This window comes from Gopherus flavomarginatus, chromosome 12 (genome assembly GCF_025201925.1).
Source record: "Gopherus flavomarginatus isolate rGopFla2 chromosome 12, rGopFla2.mat.asm, whole genome shotgun sequence".
Taxonomy (NCBI): domain Eukaryota; kingdom Metazoa; phylum Chordata; order Testudines; family Testudinidae; genus Gopherus; species Gopherus flavomarginatus.
In genome coordinates this window covers 44,843,481-44,869,750 of record NC_066628.1, presented here as the reverse complement: position 1 = coordinate 44,869,750, position 26,270 = coordinate 44,843,481, and the positions used below count along the sequence as shown (strand labels likewise).

General features: G+C 41.2%; 2 protein-coding genes across 6 annotated transcripts in view; one reads left to right on the top strand and one right to left on the bottom strand.

The window, feature by feature from the left end:
- The window catches only part of HELZ (helicase with zinc finger), a 136,548-nt gene extending 117,705 nt beyond the window's left edge, over positions 1-18,843 (bottom strand). For 2 of the 4 annotated variants that reach the window (XM_050920637.1, XM_050920639.1), the window contains exon 1: positions 18,762-18,843. The gene's annotated coding sequence lies outside the window, so the exon portion shown is untranslated. Of the gene's footprint in view, positions 1-11,026; positions 11,047-18,761 lie in introns of those variants that run through there. The other 2 variants (XM_050920640.1, XM_050920638.1) reach the window with 2 other exon arrangements.
- Positions 18,844-26,270, top strand: part of LOC127032985 (uncharacterized) — a 20,840-nt gene continuing 13,413 nt past the window's right edge. The window contains exon 1 of one of the 2 annotated variants that reach the window (XM_050920675.1): positions 18,844-19,224. In XM_050920675.1, coding sequence (XP_050776632.1) covers positions 18,983-19,224 — 242 coding nt within the window. In that variant the 5' untranslated portion in view covers positions 18,844-18,982. Of the gene's footprint in view, positions 19,238-26,270 lie in introns of both variants that reach the window. The other variant, XM_050920676.1, reaches the window with a different exon arrangement.

Genomic DNA, 26,270 nt, shown 5'->3' with positions numbered 1-26,270 from the left:
GCTCTTAAAAGTATGTGGTCTCAGGCCGGTGGGTGAAAGTAAGAAAGAATTTTAAGTGGCTTTGCTGTTCATTTCCAGTCTCTCTCATGTTTTATTCATATTGATGTCAGACAGAGCCCAGAGGTCCCAAGTAGGTCAGGTAGCATTATGCTTGCTGCCATCTTCATTTTTTTGGGACTTTTGAGTTTTGTTTTTTAAGGTGTAGTCTTTTAGAAAAGAAAGCGTAATGAGGAGGGGTGTAGGGGTTAGCTGGATGCTACCAAAACTCACTTTCAATGGCTTAAGGATGTTTTTTGTTTGAGATAAAGTTTACATCCAAGGTGGTAAGGATTATCTTCCAAAAATATACACGGTCAGCAAAGCACAAAACCTTTCAGTAACTCCCCTCTACAATATTATCCCTCCCATGACTACATTTAGATATATTTTACAGGTTCAGGACAGCTATTTTAGTTTAAAATGGACTTGATAAGAATTTGTTTTGATAGCTGAAGCAGGGAATGATGCAATTTCTCATTTTCTTTTTAGCATGCAGCTCACCTTTGGAAAATTTTCCTAAAATAAATTATCTCATACTGTTATGAGATATGTATAGCTCTTGTAAATATAAAATCAGCTTTTGTGATTTTTAAAATAATTTCCATCTCTAGGACATTAAAAATTCACTATTAGAAATCCCCATTATGTTTGATCTTTCTAGGTTTTTATCCATCTAAGGAGCCTGAATTTCAAAAGTCTAAAGCTCAAATAGATAAGAGCAGGCCTTTCCCATTTAATCCACTGTGCCTTTTTACCCATCACCACATGCTCTTTCACAGCTAATGCTTAAGCGGTACACTGTAAACAAGAAATGTTCAATATGTTTTACAGCCGCATGGTGTAATTCTCTATTTGTCTTGTATAATTCTTCATTTAATTTTCAGAATCACAAGGCAAATGAATGTCCAATGTTTAAAGATTTGTAAGAACAACTTTGACTGAACCCATCTTGTTTTGATATGTTAGAGATGGCTGTGTGTGTGTAGGTAATTTTGTGTATTCTGCCTTTATCCTGATGAAAGACTATAACTTTACCTTCTAACTTAACAGCGATCTTCCAAATTCTACTCTCACACACCCACCTAGAGCTTTAACTTTTGCTGATGGAGTAAAATATCATTCAAGTTTTCATTATCATTGTCATGGTAAGGACAAGCAACAGATTTTGTGCACTTAAGCACATAAGTAACCTTATTCACCTGAGTAATTCCACTAATGTCAAAGTTACCCAGATGTTTGCAGGACTGAGTCTTCAACAAGTATAACGAGGAGTCTGGTGGCACCATAAAGACTGCGGCTACAGACTAACACGGCTACCTCTCTGATATTCAACAAATATACCTTTTTATTACTATTTTGGAAGGCTGACTTGCAGTTTTATAAAAGCCAGTAACTATGATTTAAAAAAATCATTTGAATCGTATTTAAAAATTAAAAGTAATTGAGGCACATATGCAAGTATCCAAGTTTGACTATCCTGACACACTATTCCTGCCGTTTAAGTGGCCACTTATGTCACACACTAGTGTTTCCAGTCCCTGATTGAATGACTTCCAAGATGGCTACATGAATACTTCCAGCATGGGAATTCATAGCCACATCAGTATTCAGAAAGGATGAAATCAATAGGAGTTTTGCCATTTACCTCACTGGGGCCAGTATTTCAACCCAAATGTTTTCTTTCCACAAATATTCTCACAAGCCAAATTTTGCAAATGTTCACAAAATCAAAGCAGATTCAGAGATTTTGTTCAGATGAAAGTTTGCAAGTGCTTTTGTATAGTCCACACTCAGTTCTCATGTGTCCATAATGTAAAAGGAATGAAAATGGGTTCCTCACTTGATCGGTTGATTCCACCAGTAATCACTGGCTTGCAATATCTATATATATAGTTCCCAGTATTTAGCTCCAAGCTGTGGAACCAATTGGCAAATGGAATAGAAAATTAGCTCTACCATAGCCTGCAATGTTCAGTTCACTCATGTTTTTGCCCATAGTAAATTTCCCATCCTTAGGACTTGCTCCAGTATTAGGAACAAGTAATTGTTGGAGGAACCACAAATGAAGAAATGGGATTGGCAGCTCGTTCTCTGAAAGACTCAAAAATTTAAATTACATTATCCCACTACAGAGCTACAAAAAGAGGATTTCACTTCCTCCATGACACTTTTGATTTCCTAATTCCTGCCTCACCACCCATATAAACAAAACTCCCTGGACCATTGTCTCATTAAACCTCTTTACTGTTTGAGGTGTTTACCTCAGCAGCCTAGGAGAGCTGTATATGCTCCAGACCTTACTTTAACTGTCCAAGGGTAGGAGGCGGTAATATACTTATAACTGATAGGCATATAGCTTCTTCAGAAGGTAGGGTGTCTAACCATTCTCCCCACAACCTATTACAACACAGAGCTGTTATTCCAGCTTTGAGATAAATTTACTCCCAGGGACCACTGTGGTCACTGAGCAGCCATGCATCAAGGTTAAAAATATCTTGGAAATTAAGCTCACCACCTACCAACTGGCTCTGCCACTTTTCACAAGTTGTCACCTTGTAAAAGAAAAAAATATTTTATTTATGAATTGTCTTCTACGGGCTGGCTGAATTCCTGTTGAATCAGCTGGCCTGAAAAGGAGCCAAGTTTCGCACCCTGAGCAGTGGCCTTTTATGCTGAAGAGGCCACACAATTTCTTTTGGTTAATGCTCATCCTTAGAGAGCATCCGAGGAGCCATACCAGAGCTTTACTTAATCTAGAGTTTTGGTTGGACTGTATACCTATTGGACTAAACTGTGTCACATGCTCTGCGTTGAATGCAGAATGTTGAATATAGACACAGAAGATCTACAGAACACAGAAACAGGTAGGGAGCCTCAGAAGGCCAATTTGTTAATTGAATTTAATCCTAAAAAAGCAAGCTGATACTTGGGCAAGGTACGGAAACTGACAAATTTAATCAAGAAACAAAGATTAATTTCATTTTGTCATTCACAATTCGCATACTCATTAACAAAATCGCTCATTCAATTCTAACCACATACAGTACAGGGCATGTAGACATCTACGGTCATACATCTTTCAGAACTTGTCTATTGTGGTTCCAGTGCTGCTCACGTACAAACAGTCAAGAATAATAAATATTTGTATAGGCATGGAGAGGAGGCAGTTGTTAACTGAAATTGATTTTCAGTTCCTCAAAGATTTTTTTCATAAACAGTATAATTTCTAATTTATCCCATGAGTAAGCATGGTGTAGCGGTAACAGAACAGGACTAGGAGACAGAGGATGTGAAGTCTATTCCCAGCTGTGCCAAAAATTCTCCCTTTGTGAACTTGCGCAAACTACCTATAAGCCTCAGTTTCCTCCATCTCCAAAACAGGGATTAAAATACTAACTCCCTATAAGAGGTGGCGTGAGGATTATTCAGTGTTTGAGAAGTGCACATGGAAGTGCACATTTATATAATTATTTAAACTTAGGAATTGTAATAAAGCATCAACATTTTAATTATGTTTTATACAGTTTTAGGATATGGTTTGACACTACAATCCATGTGATAACAATGCAAGACTAAATACCACACAGGCAAGAGTTTATGTAGTTCTTCCCCAGGATAATCCAAGAAACTGAAGAGGTCTTTTAGCTCCTCATCCAGCACCTTCTGGAGAAGGCACTTTAGCATAGGCAAATTTACCTAATAATCCATTCCTCCAAGTTTTGGAAGGGGAGTTAGTCTGGCCCCGCACTCCCAATAAAAAATTTCCAGCCTCAGTGTTCTTAAAGCAGTAGAAAAAGAGGAATGATGAGGTTAGAAGGAAGAACTATAAACAACAAAATCATCTAGCTCATCTATTCTAATGTAAACGCCATCCTTCCTGGCACACAAGAGGCTTTTGAAGAATTACATCATGGCTGGATAGTTGGTCCAACAACAAACCAAAACTAAGTGGAGGAGGAGAGACAGCAGAACTGAACTACAAGTTTAATATTTTGGGAGAAGTTCAGCCCATGATTGTGCACCACTATACATCACAGCTTAATGGTGTATTTTATGGAGTCCAAGCCTATGATAAAGCAGACAAGCTGACAGCTAACCAGCTAAGGCAAACAGATCTAGGTTCTTTCTCAATCTACCGCAGAGAATCCACTTTCTACCTAGTCAACCAACAGATATGTGTCTGATTCTTCTAACTGCAATGGCACAAGGATTAAGATCAAGGTCTTGTATGCCTATTTGTACATTTACAAAGTAGGCAATTCAGTAAATATTTGCATATTTTAACAAGCATTAACCTCTCAAGTCAAAGATTAATGATAGAGCAGTGATGTCCAACCTCTGGCCCTGCAGAGCAATGTCTTAAAAAGAAAACAAAATTGAAAATGAGCTCCCTGAGCCACACCCTGAAATTTTTAAACTGAGGAGTTTTGAATCAGACCCATCATTAGGCAGAGGAAACAGGGGGCACGGCCTCCTCCAACTGCCCCCCCATTTCTCCTGCCCCCCACAAACAGCTCTGCTCCAAACCAGAAGCACTGTGAGATGGCTTCCTGGCAATTATTTTAAAGAGACAACAAAAGCCCAATGGAGGTTTCTTTTATTATTATTATTACAAGATTTCACTTAGAGTACCTAATTATTAGAGCTAAGTGAGTGGCTGATTTAGCATGAAAGCTGTTCTTGTCTACCTCTTAAATAGGGTACGAATCACAGATCTACAAAGAATTAAACACAAAAATCTATGTTTAAATAATTTAAGAGTGGGAAAATAAGATGGCAGCAGAAAGAAAATTCAAGTTTAAAGACCAGAACACTACCAATTGGGAGGGGTTGGAACCCAAACATCCCAGTCTAAAATATTAATAAAAAAGAAGTTACTAAATGAATTTTATTAAATGTCTAAACATTGGGAGAAAGAGTATTAACGAATAAGGACCAAATTCTACAATCTTTACTCAGACAATCATGTCAATTACTGACTTTATTTGGAGTTTTGTCAGGATGAGGACTGCAGGATTTGGCCATAAAATTTCCATCAGCAACAATCAATAACTTTATTGATCCTGATGCTCATCATACAAACTATGTCATTAAATAAAATGCAACACAACCAAACAGTCTTTACAAATCAGAGGTTTCAAAACTGTGAGTAGTGATTCTAATTAAAAGATATTCAATACTAAGACAAATTAGAGAGAAAGCATATGAGATAGTAAACATACAATCACTTTAGCATGTGCCCGGCACTACACATGGTGCAGCTCAAGAATTCCAAGAAAGACAGTGAGCTTACGCAATTTATTATCACTGGTAAAAATGGAATGTGAACTACTCATAGCGGAAGATCTTAAAAATCTGCTAAGGGGCTTGTGGTAAATTTTTCATTAGGAGAAGGATGGAAGTTAGATAGCAGATAAGGACAAGGCCCCTGTGACTTGAACATGTTCTAGATATTTTTTTTTTCAAATTACCAGCAAATATGGTGTTTGTTTTTTTCATTTACACACGCACCTAGAGTTCTGGGTGGGTGCATTTTATAATTTTATAAACTGGAATAAAGCAGACTAGTACACTACACAGTAAAAATAAATGTTATATACAAACAACCTGTTAACTATCATCTCACTGTGTCTGTGATTGCATCAACATTTTACAGACAAAAAAAGATGACTCATCAGTGTTTAACTGTCAACACTTAGCAAAGATCCAGCATAAATCAGACAATGTTATTTTAGTAAAACAAAAAATAATATGCACACCAACAACTATATCATCTTACATAGTAACTAAAAATATATACATTATCAAACCTTAACAGACTCTTAAGTTTCTACTGACCCAATTTTAAGGCTCACCCACAACTCTGGATGAGGCTGACTGTAACTCCAAGTTGCCACTCGAGTCCTTTAGATTAGTCAAAATTATTGTTACTTATTTTTCTCATCTATAATGATAACAGAAACTTACTTACCTTTGCCTATATTTTTAAGAAAATAAATCAAACCACAGAAGAGTATTGTTCCAGGTAAAAACCGCAAAATAAAGGTGCACATCAAGAAGAAAACAAAGCTCTTTGCAGGCAAAGACTTCTACTCTCCTATCGTACTCTCAGCTCAGTCTGATAGCTGTACAGTACCATGAAAATCGTACATCCACAAACCAATTCTTAATAACAGGAGAGTAGATAATGACATCAATGCAAAAGAATTATGAACTATATTGCAAAAAAAAATGTTAACTCCCAGATGTGTGGGATAGAAGTAAAAGGGAAAAATTAAAAGGTTGCTTCTGTTTTCTTCAAAAGCATAGTAGCAAATATCTCTTGCATTCACACGCTGGTCATAAGGCTACTGCAGTAATACTATTTATGCAGCACTCAGAAGCGTGTTATGCATTTCACAGAACACTACAAAGGCTAAGTCCCTGCCCCAAACAGCTGACAATCTAACCTGTTTTCTAGAAAGAGATGAATTACTCCATTTATAATGTTGTGCAATTGCACGCAAAATGGCCCTATGTTCAAAACTGATGTGAAATCTGAAATCAGTCTAGAGCAAGAAGAAAACTTATGTCCAGGGTTGACTGTAGCACAGCAGCGCTTCAGAACTTCAGCTACATGGCCTGTGAGAAAGGGGATATGACTAGATCTTAGAAGGAACATAATGAGGTAGAGTGCTCCAAAAACACATCTTTTAACTTCAAGACACCCACTGAATGAGTAAGTACTTGTATTGTCTTTCCACCTAGAAGAAAGGCCAAGGAGAGGACAGCCAATCAAAAGGGCAAGTGGTCAATCTTTACTCATGTGAGTAGTCCCATTCACATCTACTGAATAAGGGCTGCAGGACTGGAACCCAGCTTCAGAATGGATGGGTGGTAGCCAATCCTTGAAGGCTTTAGGCAGGGTTTATCCTCACAATACAACAATAATAAAAATGGGATGGTATATTACATTAAGCAAAGACCTGACCCCAACACCTGCAGCCTTTGAACTCTACAGACATCACGTATGGTAAATTATAAGAATGTATAACATGTTGAGATAGATTTCAATACAGATACCCATAAGCTTTTATTTTGTTTACTGATTCTGGAATCAGTGGGAGAGAGAGGACAGTCTGCACTGACAGTGACATTATATGTGGAGAAAATGGATAAGGAAAAAAAGAAAGACCATTTTAAGACCTTTCAATTAACTTCAGCTAGTGGCCCCCTAGGATTATTATCCTCTATTTAAATTGCATGTGTTATCTCCTCGAAACCTCTACCCAATTTACACTGACAACTCCTAGTCAAGGGATTTGTCAAACTGATTTAGCCGTGTCACGTCAGCTGCCTCTAACAAGGTATCTGTTGAGCAAATCGAGACCTCTGGCTTAGAATCTGAAAATTATTTACACAATGTATAGATCTAACTGCCTCATCCATCACAACTACATCACTAATTTCTTGATCTACAGCCTTTCAAGTGATCCATTTTTTCAAGGCTGTCCATAAAGTGTTACAAGTGTGTGCGCATGCCAGAATTGCCTGTACAATCTTAATTCACCTCCTTGTATGCAGCATTATGATACACGATCACATTTTACTTCTTCCACAGGACCCCTACCTCATTTAGTGCTCATAATGAATGGACAGTGCTCATTCACTGAGCATCAATTCAATATGGTGTTTTTTCCACATTGTTCAATGTGTGGCTTCGAGCCTTATTTTACTGTGCGCTATTCAAATCCTGCCCTAAAGTCGGAAATATGATTTCCCTGGGGGCTATTGTGTGATACCCAACACTTCCCTGAGATGAGGTGGTATAATATTCCCATTTCAGAGATGGGGAACTGGGCACAGAGAGATTAAGGTCAAAATTCCACTACATTTGGGTGTCCAATTCGACATACACCTCTACCTCGATATAATGCTGCCCTCAGGAGCCAAAAAATCTTACCATTTTATAGGTTAAACCGTGTTATATCGAACTTGATTTGACTGGCCGGAGCACCCAGCCCCGCCCTCCCTGAGAGCTGCTTTACCACATTATATTCGAATTCATGTTATATCAGGCGGCGTTATATCAGGGTAGAGGTGTGCTTTGTACCTGATTTTTCAGAGTACTTAACATACTATAGCACTCCATATATTCAAGCATAGCTCCAACTGACTTCAGCGGAAGCTGTGAGTGCTCAGCCCTTTTTCAAATCAGACCCCATGGTCTCAAACCCAGCACCCAAAAAATGAGGAGCATACTAGTAGAGACCATCTGTGAAAAGTTAGTTTAAGTCGCTTGCCCAGCATCACATGGGAACTCTGTGGCAGAGGCCGGGATAGAATCCAGTTCTCCAGGGCAGCATTCAGCTGCTTTATTCATGAGACCACCCCTTCTCATCTTGTTATCTCCTATTTCATTCATTACACACCTTCCAACTTATGCAACAAATGAGGCAATGGTCCTACAGACAACAGCCTCCTTCTGTATACAGCCCTGATTCATCCTCAGAGCAGGTCCATCCTTTGCACTGAATGAGGCAGGGGTCCTTTGGAAAAAATAGTACATAATCTTGTAATTAACGACTGTATCATAATACACGTGTTCAAGGGAGTTGCTCACATAATCTTAACTGAGGCATTTCCTAACCTTTGAATGCATGACTCTGCAACCTTAATAACATTCTTTTAACTGGTTTTTTCTGTGTATAATTTCCCAGATTTTTTAAAGAGTAAACAGAAATTCCATCACACAGCATCATATTGAAATCAACTCATCAGCAAGCAGAGTTGGGACCTTTAGTTCCATCACACAGACCTCTGCCACTTGAGCTAACAGAGTAACTAACAGCAGCATCCTTTACGTAGAGCAGCATGAGAGGATGGGGCACTATGCCAGTGTGTTTCACAGACATCTGCTGCCACCAGAGGAATGGCGAGACTCAGGGATGTTGGGTTTTATTCTAGGTGATGGGGGAGTGTGCTCTAGTGTGACCCATCTGCTTTGTACTCTCCAACTTGTCCTTAGCTCAGTCCTCTCTTTTCCCTACTCCTGGCTCCTCGTCCTGATCCTATTGTCCTCGCCTAGCCAGTCTCAGTCTCCACTGCTCAGGCTTCTCATTGCAGTGTTATTCTCCTCACTTATCCAGTCATAGTCTGACCCTTCTGAACACTCCATCCCAGTCTCCCTCTCCCCACTCCCAGCCTCCATGCCCAGCTGTTCCGTTACTCCCATCACTTCCCAGTTCTTCATCCAATCGGTCTCGCTCCCCTACTCTGGCGTCCATTCACTCTCCTTCCTGTCCACATTTCTCATCCCCACTGACTCCGAGTTCCAGTCTCCCACGTCATTCCATCTGAATCTTTGTTCCAGTCTCTGTGCCCAAACAGTACCAGTTCTCCTGCTGTACCTCAGCTCTGTCATATCGATGTTCCCTCCTGGCACCCTGCCCCACTGGTTCTCTAACCCAGTCTCCTCTCCCATCCAAACTCCCAGCTTCAATTTCCCTCTTTTCCCCTCCCCCACTAGCCTCTGGGCCACCTCTCCAACTCCAGACCTCTTGTCTCAGTCTATTCCCCCACCTAGTCTGAGGGTCCAGTTCTTGTCCTCTCTGAATTCAGCGGCTTCTTCCTCCACACTCCCATAGCCCAGCAGGGAAGGGGGAGGGAGGGGGCACAGAGAGCACAGGAGAAAGTGCCCTGAACCCAGGACAGAACACAGCAGACCAGGGCTACAATTGCAGAGAAAGTCCCGCTTAGCCCATCTGCAGCATGCACAGTGTAGACAGAATATTTGAGAATTTTTCAAAAGCTTTTATTTTCGCCAAATTTGGACAGATTTTCATGAAGATGACAAAATACACATCCCTGAAACAAAGCTGCCCCCCCAAATTTCAAGTCCCTGATCCAAAGCAGAGGTGGTGCTAGAATTTTTCAATGAAAAGGATGCCCGAATTTTTAACAATGTATTTCACCCCAACCTGGTTCTTGGAAACGACTAAACTGTTTTGGGTGAATTATTTTGGTTTTTTTACAAAGCCTGTCAGAAAATTTCAGCCCAAATGGGTAAAGTTTGGTAAAGTGATAATCAAAAACAGAGTTTTATTATAGGAAATGTCAGGCTACCTTAATAATGGGCAGTATTACCAGCCTCGTCTACAATTCTTTCAATTTCTTTAAAGAAATCTCTTTCTAGATATAAAACAATTGTTCATAATAGCCCAGTCTCCCAGTTAAACTGCAGTAGCCTGTATCGTGTACAGTTATGCGTTCTTACTGCTCTGTCTCAAATAGATGTTCTCAAATGTTTCCATGGTGTGGACCATATCTTAATAGAAAGATTCACCAATGATTACATAATTAAGTCTGTGAGTCTGTCATAGAGGTCACGGAAGTCACTGATTCTGTGACTTTCCAGGACCTCCACGACTTTTGCAGCCAGCAGGTGTGACTGACTCTAGGGCCACTCAAGCAGCTGAGGTGGTCCCAGGGTCAGCCTTACCACCACCACCCCTGCAACAGCGGCGATCCTGGGCCGCCCCCCGCCAGAGCTGTGGGAGTCCCACACCACCCCCCGTGGGCAGCGGCTGCTGTGGACCTGGGCCAGCGGGGCTGTCCCCTGCCAGGAGCGGCGATGGCGGTCCCGGGCCGGCAGGGCTGTCCCCTGCCAGCAGCAGTGATCCTGTGCCGCCCCTCTCCCCCAGGAACCAATGGGCACCCTGGAGTCCCCCCAGCACCAGCAGGAGCCGCAGAGCCCCCCTCCAATACCAGCAGGAGCCCCAGAGGCACCCCCCAGCACCAGCAGGAGGCCCAGAGGCCCCTCTCCAGAGCAGCAGCTGCACTCACAGACCCCTCCAGAACATCAAAGATTTAGTTGGGGTATTTATAGTACAAGTCATGGACAGGTCAGGGCCCATGAATTTTTGTTTATTACCTGTGACTTGTCCATGACTTTTACTAAAAATGCCCATGACTAAATCTTAGCCTTACACATAATAATAGCTCTTACTAGGTATTTGAACAGCACCCGGCACAACAGGACCCTGATTGGCATCTCTGGGCACCACTGAAATATAAAATTTAACTACAATATTGGAGAATTCTGGTAATCTCATAGTTGCACAGTGAGCTTTCAATTCCCAATACTGTCCAGTGCTGGGTTGTCAGACATTGCTAAAAGTATTTTTTCCAAAGCATCAGCTGTGGGCACAAATACTTGTGGATCTTGGATACGATCCAATATCTGTCCCTTACATTTTCAAAGCGGTGCATGGGGTTAACTCATGTCACTCTAATTAATACCAGTTGCAGTAACAGAACAAGGCCTCCAAGCATTCCTTTGTAGGTATAGGTGTCTATGCGGAATGTTTTAAAACACATTTCACAGATTCAAAGACAACAGATATACTACAAACATCTCTCATAATGCTTTGAATATTATATTTAGCACTTCATCTTCAGTCTTCTATCTTTAGTCTTAACTAGGCCAGATCTACACAATTAGGCCAGGTCTAAACTAAAAAGTTAGGTCAATCCAGCTATATCACTCAGGATGTGAAAAATCACGTCCCCAAGTGACGAAGTTATGCTGATCTAACCCCCAGAATAGACAGTACTAAGTCCACAGAAGAATTATTCTAGCTACCACCTCTCAAGGAGGTGGACTAGCTACTCCCATTGCTGTAGTGAGTGTCTACACTGAAGCACTGCAGCAAATTAAGTGTAGACATAGCCTTAGACTCCAGAGTATCCAGCTCATGGTCCTGTGCTCAGATGACAACTCTCTCAGATTTCTGCAGTAAAATTCTTTTTAAAAGTAAGAAATTATTTGTCTCATCATATCCCTTTCTGGGAAACCCATGAGAAATTCTCTTTCTCGACAGCTCAGTGGTTCCAAGTCTCAGTGGTGCAGTCCTACTGCGTGCTGCCAGAACAATTTGTCCTGAAATGTTCAATTTTCATTTTCGCACAAGAACATTTTCCACTTTTGACACATCCCAGTCCTACAAACCTGATGACTGAGGCTATGTCTACACTACCGCAGTAAGTCGACCTACGCTACACAACTCCAGCTCTGTGAATAACATAGCTGGAGTCGACCTACCTTAGGTCGAGTTACTGCAGGGTCTACACCACGGATGGGGGTGGGGTGTATGTGGGTGGGGTGTCGATGGGAGAAACTCTCCTGTCAACTTACCTTACTCTTCTCATCGGGAGTAGAGTACAGGGGTCGACTGGAGAGCGATCTGCTGTTGATCTGGCGGGCCTTCACTAGACTCACTAAATCGACTGCCAGTGGATTGATCTCAGAGCATGGATTCTGGCTATAGTGTAGATGTAGCCTAAGAGTATGGCTACATAGTAGTTGGGCACGTGCCTCCCATCTTGTGGAGACAGACTCATGTTAGCTCGGCTCAAACCAGCACACTAAAAACAGCAGCGTGGGTGTTGCAGCTTGGGCAGCAGCTCAGGCTCTTTAGCCCATCCAATCACCTGGATCTAAGCTTGGGTGAGTAGCTAGAGTCTTCTCCAGAACAATGAGCTTGTCTACCCAGACTAGGAGGCTTGCTCTCAGTTATCATGTAAACTAGTTGTTTTGAACTTTTTTTCATTTGTGGACCTTTGAAATATTTCAAATGGAGCTGTAGACCCCAATTCTGGCAAGAAAGAGAAAGTGTGTGTGTCTAACTAGCCTAAGGCTAGCAAAACAAAAGTCACTCACTTATTCGGAAGCCATGTTGGCTATCCTTCACCATCCTACAGGCGAGTGCTATAGGAGTTGGCCAAAGTGCCCCAATCCTATAAACACAAACTCTATAACCAAAACAGCACTTCAAATAATATCATGGACACAATGCTATAATAGGATGCCACTTCAGTACTGACTGAGAAGCACAGACCCTGAAAATTGCCAATCTCCGAAGCAACCCTAGGATTTTCCTTGGAGATCTCCCCTCTAAGCAAGAGGAGAAGAAGAAAGCCTGATTTTGCTTGATGCATGAGATGGCACAAGCTCAGAGTCTAAAAAGTTATTTGCTGGATGTTATCTTGTGACTCTCAAAGAATAGTTGAGAATCCCATTAGTTGGTGAGGAATTCAGATGAGCTCTGGGGAGGGAATATTCTTTTGCAGAAGTATATAGCTTTTTTTTAAAAGATACCCTAGGAGAAAATGAAATAACCACGTAAGAAATTAGAATAATATAGGAATAAAAACCTCTTACTTGTGCATCTCCTCAGTCACAACTCTACTTTTTACTGTGAGGACCTCTATATTTTTGTCCGCAAAGTTATGTTACTTCTTTGGTTTGCTAAACCAATGTATATTTTGCCAGCAAATTAACCTTATATTAAACACTTCTGCTACTGTGACAATGCAGATTCTCAAGAGTAGCAGTCTTCAACTTTGGCAGAGTTACTTATTTCCTTTTTTAACATACAGTCAGTAGGTCTCAGTTTGTAACATGGATGTCCCAAAGTTCTAAGCAGTGTAACTTTAAATGTCAGTGATAAACAATATTTTTATAATGTGTAGCTATACAAAAATCTTGCTAAACAATCTCAGTACAATGTGATAGAGAAGCTGAATGGCATTGCCACCGTTTCTGGATAACACTTACTCTAAAGGTCACAAAGCCAGCTTGGAACAAGCCAAATGCTGCTCCAGAGGCAGTGGATACTAACTTTCACTTAACTCCTATAACTCCAGAATATACAAATTCTGATCTCCTGTCCTGTTGTTATTCGTATCCCTCCAGTTTACTCACTAGAGCTCTTAGAAGCATTAGTCCTCCCATTGATTAAATGAGGGTAGTTCATGAGATGTAGTCCCAGCCAATATATAACCTAAAGATTACAAAACATACACCTTTATCTGGCCATTCTTGATCCCAGAGATATTTCCTGAGGCCACACAACAGAAACAAACCAGGCAGGGGATTGCAGTAGTGACTTAGTACATAATATCACTGCAACAACTTTTCTACTGACTCAGCAGCAGTGCAAGCATACAGGGGCTATTGTTACTTGGACAAGCAAGATGGTTTACTATTAATACCAATTCTCCTTTCTGCTAATGTGTGCGGTTACTTTTACTCTGATCTGACAAAGATTCAACACACGCCACACCAGTTAGAAAATTTGGTAGCTCACTGCTCCCTTATAAATGGGATGAGGCAATGGCAATAGGTGAGGACTTTCAGTTGTGGAATGGAGCATCTCAAAACTTTTAAAATGGCCTTCGTGAAAAACTAAGTCTTGGGCTTGCTGTTGCCTTTGCCTACAGTCTGGCTTTCACAACATGAACCTGCAATGTGATTGTTTGGGCACAAAGGGAAAAAAGATGAGATGAAAAAACTGAGAGTTGCTGTAGATGGCATTGTGACTGCCCACCGAATCCTTGAGCATGCCAAGGTATTATATCCACTGTAGCTAAGTCAGACATTCTAACTTACCATTGCAGTGGAAAGGTAACAGGAAGACAAATTTCAATTTAGGTAATTACATTCTGCGTGCTTAAATTCTCCATGCAGTTTCAACTGTATACTGTATTTTTTACCACCTGTCCTAAATTAGCATACAGTTTTCAGTGTTTCACTCCAAAAATGAGTACACTTCCATGTATAGTTTGGATCTCACTTTGTAAAGCACCTATGTGGGGAAGGGAGGAAAGCACTATATAAAAGATTTATTTTTGCACAAGACATTTGCATTACATATCATCACCACCATAACAAAATCACCACATGCCAGTCTGTGTTTCCAGACAGCAATCTGACTTTGCAGTAAACTAAAATCACTGCCTATAGGAGGGGGTTTTTTTTGCCAAAGAGATTAGGAAAAGGGCTCAGATGCTGAACAAAGTCTCCTGGCAGCAAGAGGTGGAGAGAAGAGAAAAGGTTGGCCTGTTTTCCTGGTTAAAACTTCCCATGAAACTCTCTTAAGCACTGTCTGTTTTTTTATTGAAAAGTATGTCCTATATGAACTTTTCAAATGGCAATGTCTGTTTTAGTGTTCTCTTCCTCTTTTTCTTTGGAAAAAAGGATGAATAGTACCAAACTCTCTTTACTTCAATCCGGAATGAAGAGGCTGGAATATACATATACTATTTTCCTACATACATTCTCCTAGATAAGGCTAAGGCTTTTAAGAAGAGCCCTATCACCAAGGGTTGCTAAAAAAATGGTAAAACAAATGGGGAAACAAAAAAAATTGTTTATTTGTTCTGATAATCCCTAATCCATCATACAATTTATAAATTTAAAGGGAAAAAAATAGAATAAAATATTGTTCAGTGCTTGTAGCACAATGGGGTCCTGGCCTTGAGGTATTTCTGCAACCAAATAATAAATAATAATAAATGCAAAACCCTGATAGATGAGCGGGAGAAGAAATCTATAACAAAAATCCTGCTGCCATTTCCTCCTCCATACTAAGCAGCCGGAGGACTTCGGTTGAAGTGGAACATTGTAATGCTGTTCCAAGAAGATAACCATGACAGGGGCTCCTCAGGCTAAATACCCCCTGTACCAGGGGCTCAAGTAGATTTTAGGAAGCAAATCAGGGCTGGATGCACAGAGATTCATTAAAATCCATGGCTTCTTGATCTACATTGACCCACCAGCCATTTCCTGCCATCCCCCTGCTCCAAGAAGGGGAGCACACCAGCTGCACAAGATATTCCAACCCCGAGGCTGCAGTAGTAGCCACAAAGCAGCTCCACAATTCCCGCTCATTCCCCAAGCAGGCTCTCCCTACTTAGGCTGGGGGCCAGGATCTGGGACACAAAGCATATGTCATCCCAAAGCTCTTTGCTAATTTAGACTTCACTCCTGCAATCAGATCTATATGGCTATCACTGACCTCAATGAAGGAGCTCCATAAGAGCACAAGGATCAGGGGCCTTAAACTGGCATACCAAGTTACACACAGGGATGGGTTCACTCACTACTAAAATCACCTGTAGGATGAAACACAGTAACTAATGCAGAATGATAGGACACAACAACTTTAAAAAAACAACACACTGGAAGTGAGGAAAATATTGAACTAAAATGGCAAGGGGAATTTAAGCAAGCAAAATAATTATCTGCGTTGCAGGAAATCTTTCATCAAACTATCATATTAACAGATGCAAAGAACAATAATAATTATACCTAGCTCTGATATAGTGTTTTTCATCCATAGAACTCAAGGCTGTTTACAAAGGAGGTCAATATCATTATCCTCATTTTACAGATGGGGGAAATGAGAAGGTATAGGGTGAAGCAACTTGCCCAGTCACCAATCAGATTCAGTGCTTGACCCACCAGGGCTCACACCCTCCCCAAACACTCATATCTACTATTACATATATTTTTATTTTACACTGAGATGGAAATTTCTCTCTGTGTCTCTAAACTCGAAACAGAAAAAATGTAATTACAAGTGAAGACCCTGATTCTGCAATCACAGCTGCTAACATGGACCCATATGCCCACGAAGAGCCACTCTGCAGTCAATGGGACTCCATACAGGGGCAGGAGTCCTTGCAAACAGACTTGATTGCAAACAAAATATGGGTTAATGTACTGCTTGCATATCTCACTTTAACCTTTAGTCACTCGAACAAATAAAATATAAACTTCTACAGCCTTTCAAACTTAGGAACTACAGCTCTAAAATACTGATTTTTTCCACTAATTAATCTAACTCATTAAAAATAACCTATGTTCATACAATAAGAATTAAGGAGAGGACTGGAAATAAAATTTACATTATACACCTCACTTGGGGATGTTACAGCTCCAATTTTTCCTGAACTAAAAGTTTAAAAATGTATTAACAGAATAAAATGAAAATAGAATATATTGCACACCTTCTGGCTGCTCCTTTGCTTAACAATAAAGGCATACAGTTCTGTGGACTAGAGCAAAGTTGAGACACCGAAAACTGAATACATCCCCTGCTCCTAACAATTGGATGCAGTGAAAACCAGGCCTGCCATAATCTCATTCATCTAGAGGGAGAATCCTTCACTCTTTATAAAACTGCTTTCAGATTAATGAAGTAGCACTCACTTGTTGGATGTAGGATTTTTCCTCATTTGTTTCAATTTAACATTTAAAATCTCCTGCCTTGTCTAGAGATTGGAGGAATTACTACTGCACACACAAATTCTCCCATAAAAACCAGCTCTGATGTTTTCAGACCTACTAACTTCTCACTCACGTTGTGTTTAATTTTTAAAGCAGATGTCCATCTTACAACTAATTGTTTCAACAAAATTTTGCAATTTATAAATATTATTACAAATCTCACTCCTTCCAATCATCTCCTGAGGGAAAACGATGTGAACTTGACAAGTTGACTCATGTTGTGATCCGTTTTTTAATTGTTTTTTTACAAAGTGTCTGTTCCTTCACCAAAGGATTGTTATTTTATTTTTTTCACTATTTCAGTAATGCTATTTTGGGGGAGTAGAAAAATGATGAAAATACCTCCTATTCACAATATGCCAGCTTGACCAGCCATGATGAATGCAGATCTGCTATTTGGGTCATTAATTGGAAAGCAGTTCTAAATCTCATGACTGATTTTTTTCCACTGTTTTTTCAGTTAGATTGCAGCTATGTTACATCTTTCTCATTATTTTAAATCTCCCTCTTCAAAATCAACCAAGCTGGGACTGTCTCTGTGAAAAACAATAATGCTAATGTGCCAAATCCTCACTCATTTTGCAATTCATATTAAAGTACAGTTTGTAAGAGTGTTTTCATCCAGTAAAAGGAAGGAATTTATTTTGTCTTGTGTCAATTATACATTTAAAATCTCCCTTTACTCAGAACTACCACAGCTTGATCAACTCTGATATATTCAGACCAACCAACTTCTCATATGTATGAAAATTACTACAAGAAGCTAGTCCTGCCAACACTTAAATGCAGATAACGTCACTCATGGGAGAAATCCTAGCCAGAACTGGGGTCTCTGTTTGCAGGTTTCCGCCCTAAAAGAATTGTTAAGGCTTTGTTTGGGGACAGACGGGGGTTCAATAAGACCTTTCCACTTTTTAGCTTCCACAAGATTTTTAGTGCATAAACAGTGATTTCAGAGGGTCTTTCTGGGTTAAGTCTCCTCACTTCACATTGCCTTACCTTGGAACAGCCCCCGTGTGGCAGTCAAAAATACAAGTTTACCAAGCCCTCGCTCATCTGGGGCTTCATTTTTAAGGCAATTGTTAAAATCTGACTTTTTTTTTTTTACCTCTCAATAAACCCTAAAAAAAATTTTTTTTTAATATCTCCTTTTCTTCCCTGGGGTCATAAACTCCCCCACCCGGTGTAAAAACCCAAAAGACCCACACCCCCCAACCCTACCCCTGAAGAAACCCCTGACCCGGGGGGTGGGGGGGGGAGAGCAGCCAATTGTGTGGGAGGCATCAGCCAGCTCTGTCCGGCCTGGGGCGGTGTCTCTCTGTCCCTGGGTGTCTCGCCCAGGGGGGCAGCTCAGCAGCCGCCCAGGCTCAGGCTGAGGCTGGTTGTAAACAGCCCCCGAGCTGCTGCTGCTGCTGCAGGCCCCTCCGCAGACACAGGGCCCTCTCCAGCCGGCACTGCTCAGCCTCCAGCCCGGCCAGCTGCTTCAGCCCGAGCCGCCGGGAGGCTGCTGGGCCTCGGGGGGGGACCGATCCCCTCCCCGGGGCTCTCCCAGGCCGGGCCCCCCTGCCCTGGGCCCCCACAGGGGGGGAATAGGGAAGTCCTGACTTACCTGTCATTACTTTCTACGCCATCTTGGATCCACTTGTCAACGTCCCCACAAAGCATTGTGGGAAAAAACCTCCCCCCACCCCTCTCTCCTTCCCCCCCCAGCCCAGGAGCAGAGCAAAGAAAGTTAGAGCGGAGCCAGCCAGCCAGGCGGGGGGGCTGCTGGTAAAATCAAAGTGGGGAGACCCGTCCCAAAGGGAAGCGGGGGCGGATCGGAGTGAGGGCATGGAGCAGCCAGGCTGCCTGGCATGCTCCTGTCTGGGGGGTGCTGGACAAGGTGGGCTTCCCCTTGCAGTGTTTTGCAAAAGGAGTGAAATCGCTGGCTCCCCATGCACCCCGCAAGCGGCGGCCGGAGGAAAGAGTGACTGCGTTGAAGCGTGCGGTTTCTGCTTGCTTTTTTCTCTCTCCCTCATCCCCCGGGAATTTTCCTCCTGGGGAATGTCACTGGCATGCATCAAATTGCCTAGGTCAGGACAACAGGTTTGGACGAGCAAATTATTTCACTATCTGTTTTCCTTGCAAAATAAGTATATACTATATTTCTAAAGGGGGGGGTTATATAAACGTATCATTGGATTTGCAGACATAACTGCATGTAACTGCATTTTCTGGGGTAGAGTTTATTGAAAATAGGTGTTTCCTCTTGCAACTTTTTTATTTTTCAAAAAGCATGTACCCGTTCAGAAATGCATTATTGGATATTTATGCATGCCACAAAATGTCTTGTACACCAGCCTCTGCGGCAAAGTGCACCAGTACATGGAAATATGTTTTTGCCTTGCACTTATTTTACTATAATTTTTGCAATAATTTGCTTTCCCCATAGGAGATTATATTAATGGCTCGGTATACATATACCAAATAATGTACAAAAACAGTATAACATTTCTCAGGAAAGTAGGTTGTTACATTTTAAAATATTTTTCCCTTACAATTTTGCTAAGCAGCTTTCCCTTTTGGAAACCAATTTTTGGCTCTGTATCAAACTATTTTGTATAACAGGTTTATTTTTGCAAAGAACTCCTTCCTGTTAGCAATGCATTAGTGGCTCTGTTTTCAAAATGCTTAGCAATCATATTGTTTCAAATATTTTTCTTCACAATTATCATGTTTTGCAAAATAACTTTAGAAATGTTATTAACTCTGTGTGCATGCTTGTCATAAAATGCTTTGCTTGTTATGCTTTGGGGCAAACAACATACAAATACAGTACAAGACTGGAAAAATTATGATCTGACTACAGCCTTTTAAGGTAGGTCACTTATGAAGCAGGATTGCAATTGTTTTTTTAAAACTTTCCGCTCAACTTTTTTAATTAAGAAAAATATAGGATTCAAATTGGTTTAGCACTGAAAATTGTCCTAAATGCATTTATATTTAAGTTTAGACTGAAGATCATCCAAGTTTCTTGAGGACTAATCACTAACACACTATCCGAGGCTTTGCCACTGCAAGCACAGAGACTTTTATGCTCAGGAATATTTTCAATACTCATATAACACATTCTTGATTATTACAAAGAAGACCCTTTGCAGAAATAGAAATAACACAAGGAAATAAATTGCAGTGTGAAATCTTTTGCTGCCCAGATGTTAAATCAAAGCACTTATCTTCAACTTTAAAGACATGTTTGCCAGCATGATTAACTGTTTCAGTGCCATGGTGAAGGCCATGTCAGGGACTGCGGAGGAGTGTGGTATTTCCACTCTGAGGGAGGGAGGACGCCATTTCAAATGACAAAAATATTCTTGTGGAGCCTGCCCTGGGCCATCACTGCTGGCTGGGGAGGGGCTGCCTGCCTGCCTGCCAGAGGCACCCATCCCCCAAAGTAAACATGCTGCAAATGGGAACTAGTCACAAAAAGTTTCCACCCCTCCCCCCGCCCCAACGACCTTTCCTCTCTGCCATCAATGGTGCACTGTGACTTTAAATGTCTTTTAATGTATCTGTGGAAGCGCTTGCAGCCATACTGACAAGCCCCCTGAAGGACTTGTCCTCCTAGGTAACTTGGATTTGGAGGATATTAACAAGACCACTATGTGGGACAAGTCAACTGTCAGTTTATAGCCATATCTCTTTTAAAAACACCAGAATTACAGGAAATAGTTAAAGAATGTTTCACATCTACTTAACTGTTTATTATCCTTTTCTGTTCTACCCTTTGCATTTCGTTCAGCCAGCACATTTGAAATAGATTAGTCAGTATCAAGTTTTGTTCCTTGTCAATTTCACTTTCGACTTTTCATACACTTTCACAATGTTGCAATGTTTATGTTAAACTGATGAGGAGTTTTGCTTTGTTTTTTAATCAGCTGGAATTTAGAAAGGAAGAGATTTAGAAAAATAACATGTCCACTAGAATTAGAAAAAAAATGAAATCTTCTCTATTTGGCTTATGTTTTACAAAAGCTGCTCTTTGCCAATATTTGATCTGTCTCTCTTAACACATTGTACAATGGTAAGAATTATATTGTGTACATAATGATTAAACGAGAGAAAGATTTGACACAATGTGTCAGGGGGTAAGTGCATGTTCCTATTCAGTCTATATTATATTATTTCACATTTACCAGGAGCTTTTCACACTACAGCTCTGCAATGCAGCCACCCCTGGGAAATGATAGCAGCCAACAGCACACAACACTATCCAAAGATGAGGGTGGGGGAATTCTGGCCATGGTATTGGCAGAAGCCTCCACTATTATGAGAAATGCCATGTATAACATACAATACTGAAAATCTACATACATATTTCATCTGAAGATCTTGCTACTTAAATTAAACCCCTGAACATCCATGTGAAGTAGCAAGAATTGTTGCATTTTGCAGAGTAGTTAATTGTGACACAGGAAGGTAAATGGACGTGCCCGAGGCTACAAATGGAATCAGCAGCAGAGAGATGGGAATAGCGTCTAAATCCCAGTTTTTTGCTCCTCTGTTCAAATCACTAAGCTATAGATTCTGATCCTGGAAAATGTGAATGGTCAGGGATTTTTCCATACGATTGCCTTCTCCAACCTCCTTCATAATCCATATTTATTTGAGGGGAAGGTGCAAACTGTAAAAGGGCCAGAACAAAATTTAATTGATGAAAATTAACACCCTTAACTTAACTGCCACAATGCAAAAATAGGAAGGGCTTCCAAAAAGCAGATATCTACTTCCTCCTCTTCTAAGGGCCTTATGTGACAGCCACAATTTTGGTTGATACATTAGCAATTGAACCTAGCACCTCTAGCACTAAACACCTTATAGACTCATAGACTCATAGGTCAGAAGGGACCAATCTGATCATCTAGTCTGACCTCCTGCACAAGGCAGGCCACAGAACCCCACCCATCCAATTTTATAACAACCCCTATCCCAGGACCGAGTTATTGAAATCCTCAAAAATGGTTTGAAGACCTCAAGCTGCAGAGACACCACCAGCAAGCGACCCGTGCCCCACGCTGCAGGGGAAGGCGAAAAACCTCCAGGGCACCTGCCAATCCGCCCTGGAGGAAAATTCCTTCCCGACCCCAAATATGGCGATCAGCTAAACCCTGAGCATGTGGGCAAGAGTCACCAGCTAGCACCCAAAAAAGTAAGTTAAGTAGTTACAGCTTGAGCGAAAGAGACAGACTTGCCGCCTTTGTGGATTGGGCACAGAAAGAGATACATAACACACTGACCAGTGGATTTCATCTTCACAACCCCTTATCCAAAGTTTAAATTGTGCACTGCAGATTTCGGAATAACTGAATGAACGACAACATTGAATCTGGCTACATGTGATCCAGGAAGGGGGCATGGATTTCTGTATTTCCTGTCTGCTTTCCAGGTGTGGAGCTGGGCAGGGGCATCACATCCTAAGCAGAGAGGATAGAAAAGATGGAATTTCTCTGGCCTCATCTCTGATCTTCTCCCACACACACCAGTCCTGTTTTTTTCACCTTTCCTTTTGGCCTAATCCCTTTTGTCCTCTTGCTGTCCAATAATAATCCCTTTTCTTTCTACCTTCAAAATCGTAATGATTTTATAATTCTCTTGCACTACCTCTCTCTGTCTTTTTGCTGAGCTAGCTTGGTTGGAGGCAGCACTACACCTCCACAAGTGACAGGTGGTGGCAAGTCCTGAGTCAGCAGGTCAGGAAAACAGCAACATTGGAAATGAGAGCATTAACAAATGAGTGTAGGACCAAGCCGGTGGACTCTGGTACTTGACACTGGAATAAGGTGCTCGCTTCTGACTTGTATCAGACTGGTTTATATATGCACACATTGTGCCTTCTCACCACCATTCAACCTATGTTTGGCTGATCTTTAAAAGGTTTTAAATTCTGTAGAGCAAATAGAATGTAATGATTCAAGCATGGGACTAGGAGGTAGGATTCCTGGGTTCTGCTGCCAACTTGCTATCTAAATTTGGTCAAATTATTTGCTTTACCTGTCTGTACAATTCCATATAATATTTACCTATTTGGCAACAGCATTGTGAAACTCGTTTATAAAGCACTAGGAAGAAAGTCACTCTATAAGTGCAAAGTATTATATGCCATGAAGTTAACTCTTACCTTAGCTAAAGATAAGGAACCTTTATATTGGCCTGTTTGTAAAATGGGAGAGAGTAGCTATTAAATAAATTGGTTAATCTCTTTATACAGCCCCCATCACTATAGTGTCTTAGTACCTCACAATCTTTCGGTGTATTTGTCCTCACCACCCATTATCCCCATTTTAGAGATGGAGCACTGAGGCACACAGAGGCTAAGTGACTTGCCCAACGTCACAAAGGAAATCTGTGGTGGAGCAGGATATTCAACCTGGGTTTCCCATGTTGTGGGCTAATGCCCTAACCCCTGGACCATCCTTCCTTTAAAATGGGGACTGTATTAATGCAAACTCATTAATAATAGTGTTAATTATTACAGGAAGTTGTTAACCAAGCTTTGCTCTATTCAGGGATGAATCCCACCAATATTATCTACAACAATAGTTTTTCTCAGGCTCCCGCCCATTTTTGGGTACCTGTTACACCAGCAAGTATAAAAAGAAATCTGTATTTTTAACTCATGTCTGATCCACTAGATTTTGAATAGTGACCAGAACCTAATCTCTTTGGTATTTGTATTTCTAGAGAATAACTGCAATATTCAGGGCAAGTAAAGTTGCTACTGATAGAATCTTTCAGAGCAGTTTATGGACCGGATTCTGCAGAGATTTTCCCACTGGCTTAAACAGAAGCCAAACTCGGTCCTATAACAATGCAAAAACAAAACAGGAGGAGGTGGTCAAACTGCACTTCATGGCTTTCATGCTGGCTAAAAACAACTTCCAGACATTAAAATCAAGTTTATCCTTGCTCAGCATGGACATGATTAGTGAGAGTAGCATCAGAGTAGTGCCTAGAAGTCAGCACCCCATTGTATTAGACACTATACAGACAAAGTCAAAATTTAGATTGTATGCTCATTTAGGTTTGGACTAAAAGACCCCATTCCAGTTTCTGTAAGAGTAGAAATTTGCCCCAAGATCCTTTGTTAAAATCTCCCCTTCCTACTGGTGACTCTGGATCTCAGCACAACACCACCATGTGTGTGAGTCACACAGAAATCTGCTTTACTAAGACCTCCCTACCCCCAACCTCCCTGACTGTAGTAACTGAGTAAGATGACATGGGTAGTTGGCTTCCAGGAAAATGTTGCCAGGCCACTCATAGCTCCATTACTGGTGGATATTCCCACTCACTGCCATGCTATGTGTTGTCCATTGTTTGTTTCACCACAGAACCGCTCTCCATGTCACACATCTATACACAATTCTATACAGCAGTTGGTGCAGAACTTCAGGATCCACAGCACTGTTTAAATTAAAAAAAAAAAAAAGGGGGGGGGGGCAAAATGTTAATAATTCATCCATTCCACGCCCCTGAAAAGTTTGGTTTTCAGACAGCAATTAAATAGAATTTTAACTTAAACAGTAATAAAAACAAAAAAAAACAAGCAACAAAACTATAAAACCAGCATAGTCACTAGCATCTTTTAATAAAATGAAAATGGTTAATTAAAACAGATTACATTTGATTAGCAACCTAAAAATAAAACTCTGTGGTTTTCCTGTACACTTTTCTTTATTAGTGGCTTAAATTATGACAGGTGCCAAACTAAAGATAGGATCTTTTAAAATGCATTTAAGTTAACTTAAGAGTCCTTCATATTAGTATTTTACCTCTACCTATAAACATCTAGTAACAGAAGACAATTAAAAGGAAGTCTAGATTTAAAAATAATCACAAATTCCTGTATGGTATTGTTTGTACACCAAGGTGCAGATTTTTGCCAATAACGAATCACTTTCACTGCTGGTCTGATCATCTCAAGCACGTGGCCAGCTGTATAAGTTGAGCCAACAGCTTCCTGAGAGTCTCAGGGTGGCCAGGAAATCCTGGCCTCTTTCAGAGGGTGTATCACCTACATGGACATTCAAATCAACAAGTGTTAATCAGCCTAGTCAACTCCAGCCTCTTCAGTGAGAAAGATCCAGAGAGGCTTAGGGTAACCAGACAGCAAATGTGAAAAATCGGGACCGGGGGGGTAGTAGGAGCCTATATAAACAAAAGACTCAAAAATCAGGACTGTCCCTATAAAATCAGGACATCTGGTCACCCTAGGCTTGTCAGTGCAATGGGTACAACTTGACCAGCCCCAGCTTGAGTCCTGTCCAGAACTTGCACACACATTATGTACAATCCTTCTCTGTGGTCCCAGCTGCTAAACTACATTAAAAGAAGCACTAAAACTACACTAGTATTTCCTTAATGTTACTTGTTCCCTATAAGCCACTGCTGTACTTGCTGCAGAGATGTTACATGGCTGAGTGGGGAACAGAGGGTTTGTCTGTTCAATCACGTGCTCGGAGGGAGTTGTTCCCAAGACAGTCTCTGGTAGATAAACTATCTTTAGTTCAGCTCTGGACAGAATATGCAAGGAAGAGGTTTAATGATTCATCGCTTCATACGGAGACCACAGCTGCCTACGTGCATGAGGCATCAGCGAAACAGACCCCATGACTTCCTGCTCCTGAAAGACAAGCCTCTACCAGTGAACTTATAGAAGCAACTCCACTGCGGTCAGGCACAGAAACTGGCTCTTGAGCAGGTCTGATGTATTCCATCCAGCACTGAGTAGCTGCCTGCAGGAGGAGCAGCAGGCCCAGCACCCCAGATGGCATTTTATGAATTCTTTCCCTGCTGAGGAATGGGGTGTGGGAAAATCAGGCATCACTCCCTGCTACTCTCCATCAGTCGAACCTCCAAGCTGATTGTCTCTCCTGCAAGTTGGAGAGGCCTGGGCTTTCTTATATCGTTTAGAATCTTTCCCACTACTCTGTCCGTATCCGAGCAGTGAATGCTTCAACGCTCCCTATCCACCTCTCAGTGTCAATCTGTGTTCCTCTGCCCCAAAAAATCCACCTGTGCCCCCTCCAAAAATTAATTTAATCTCCCCTTCTTCCCCCTACCCACCACTGAGGGGAAA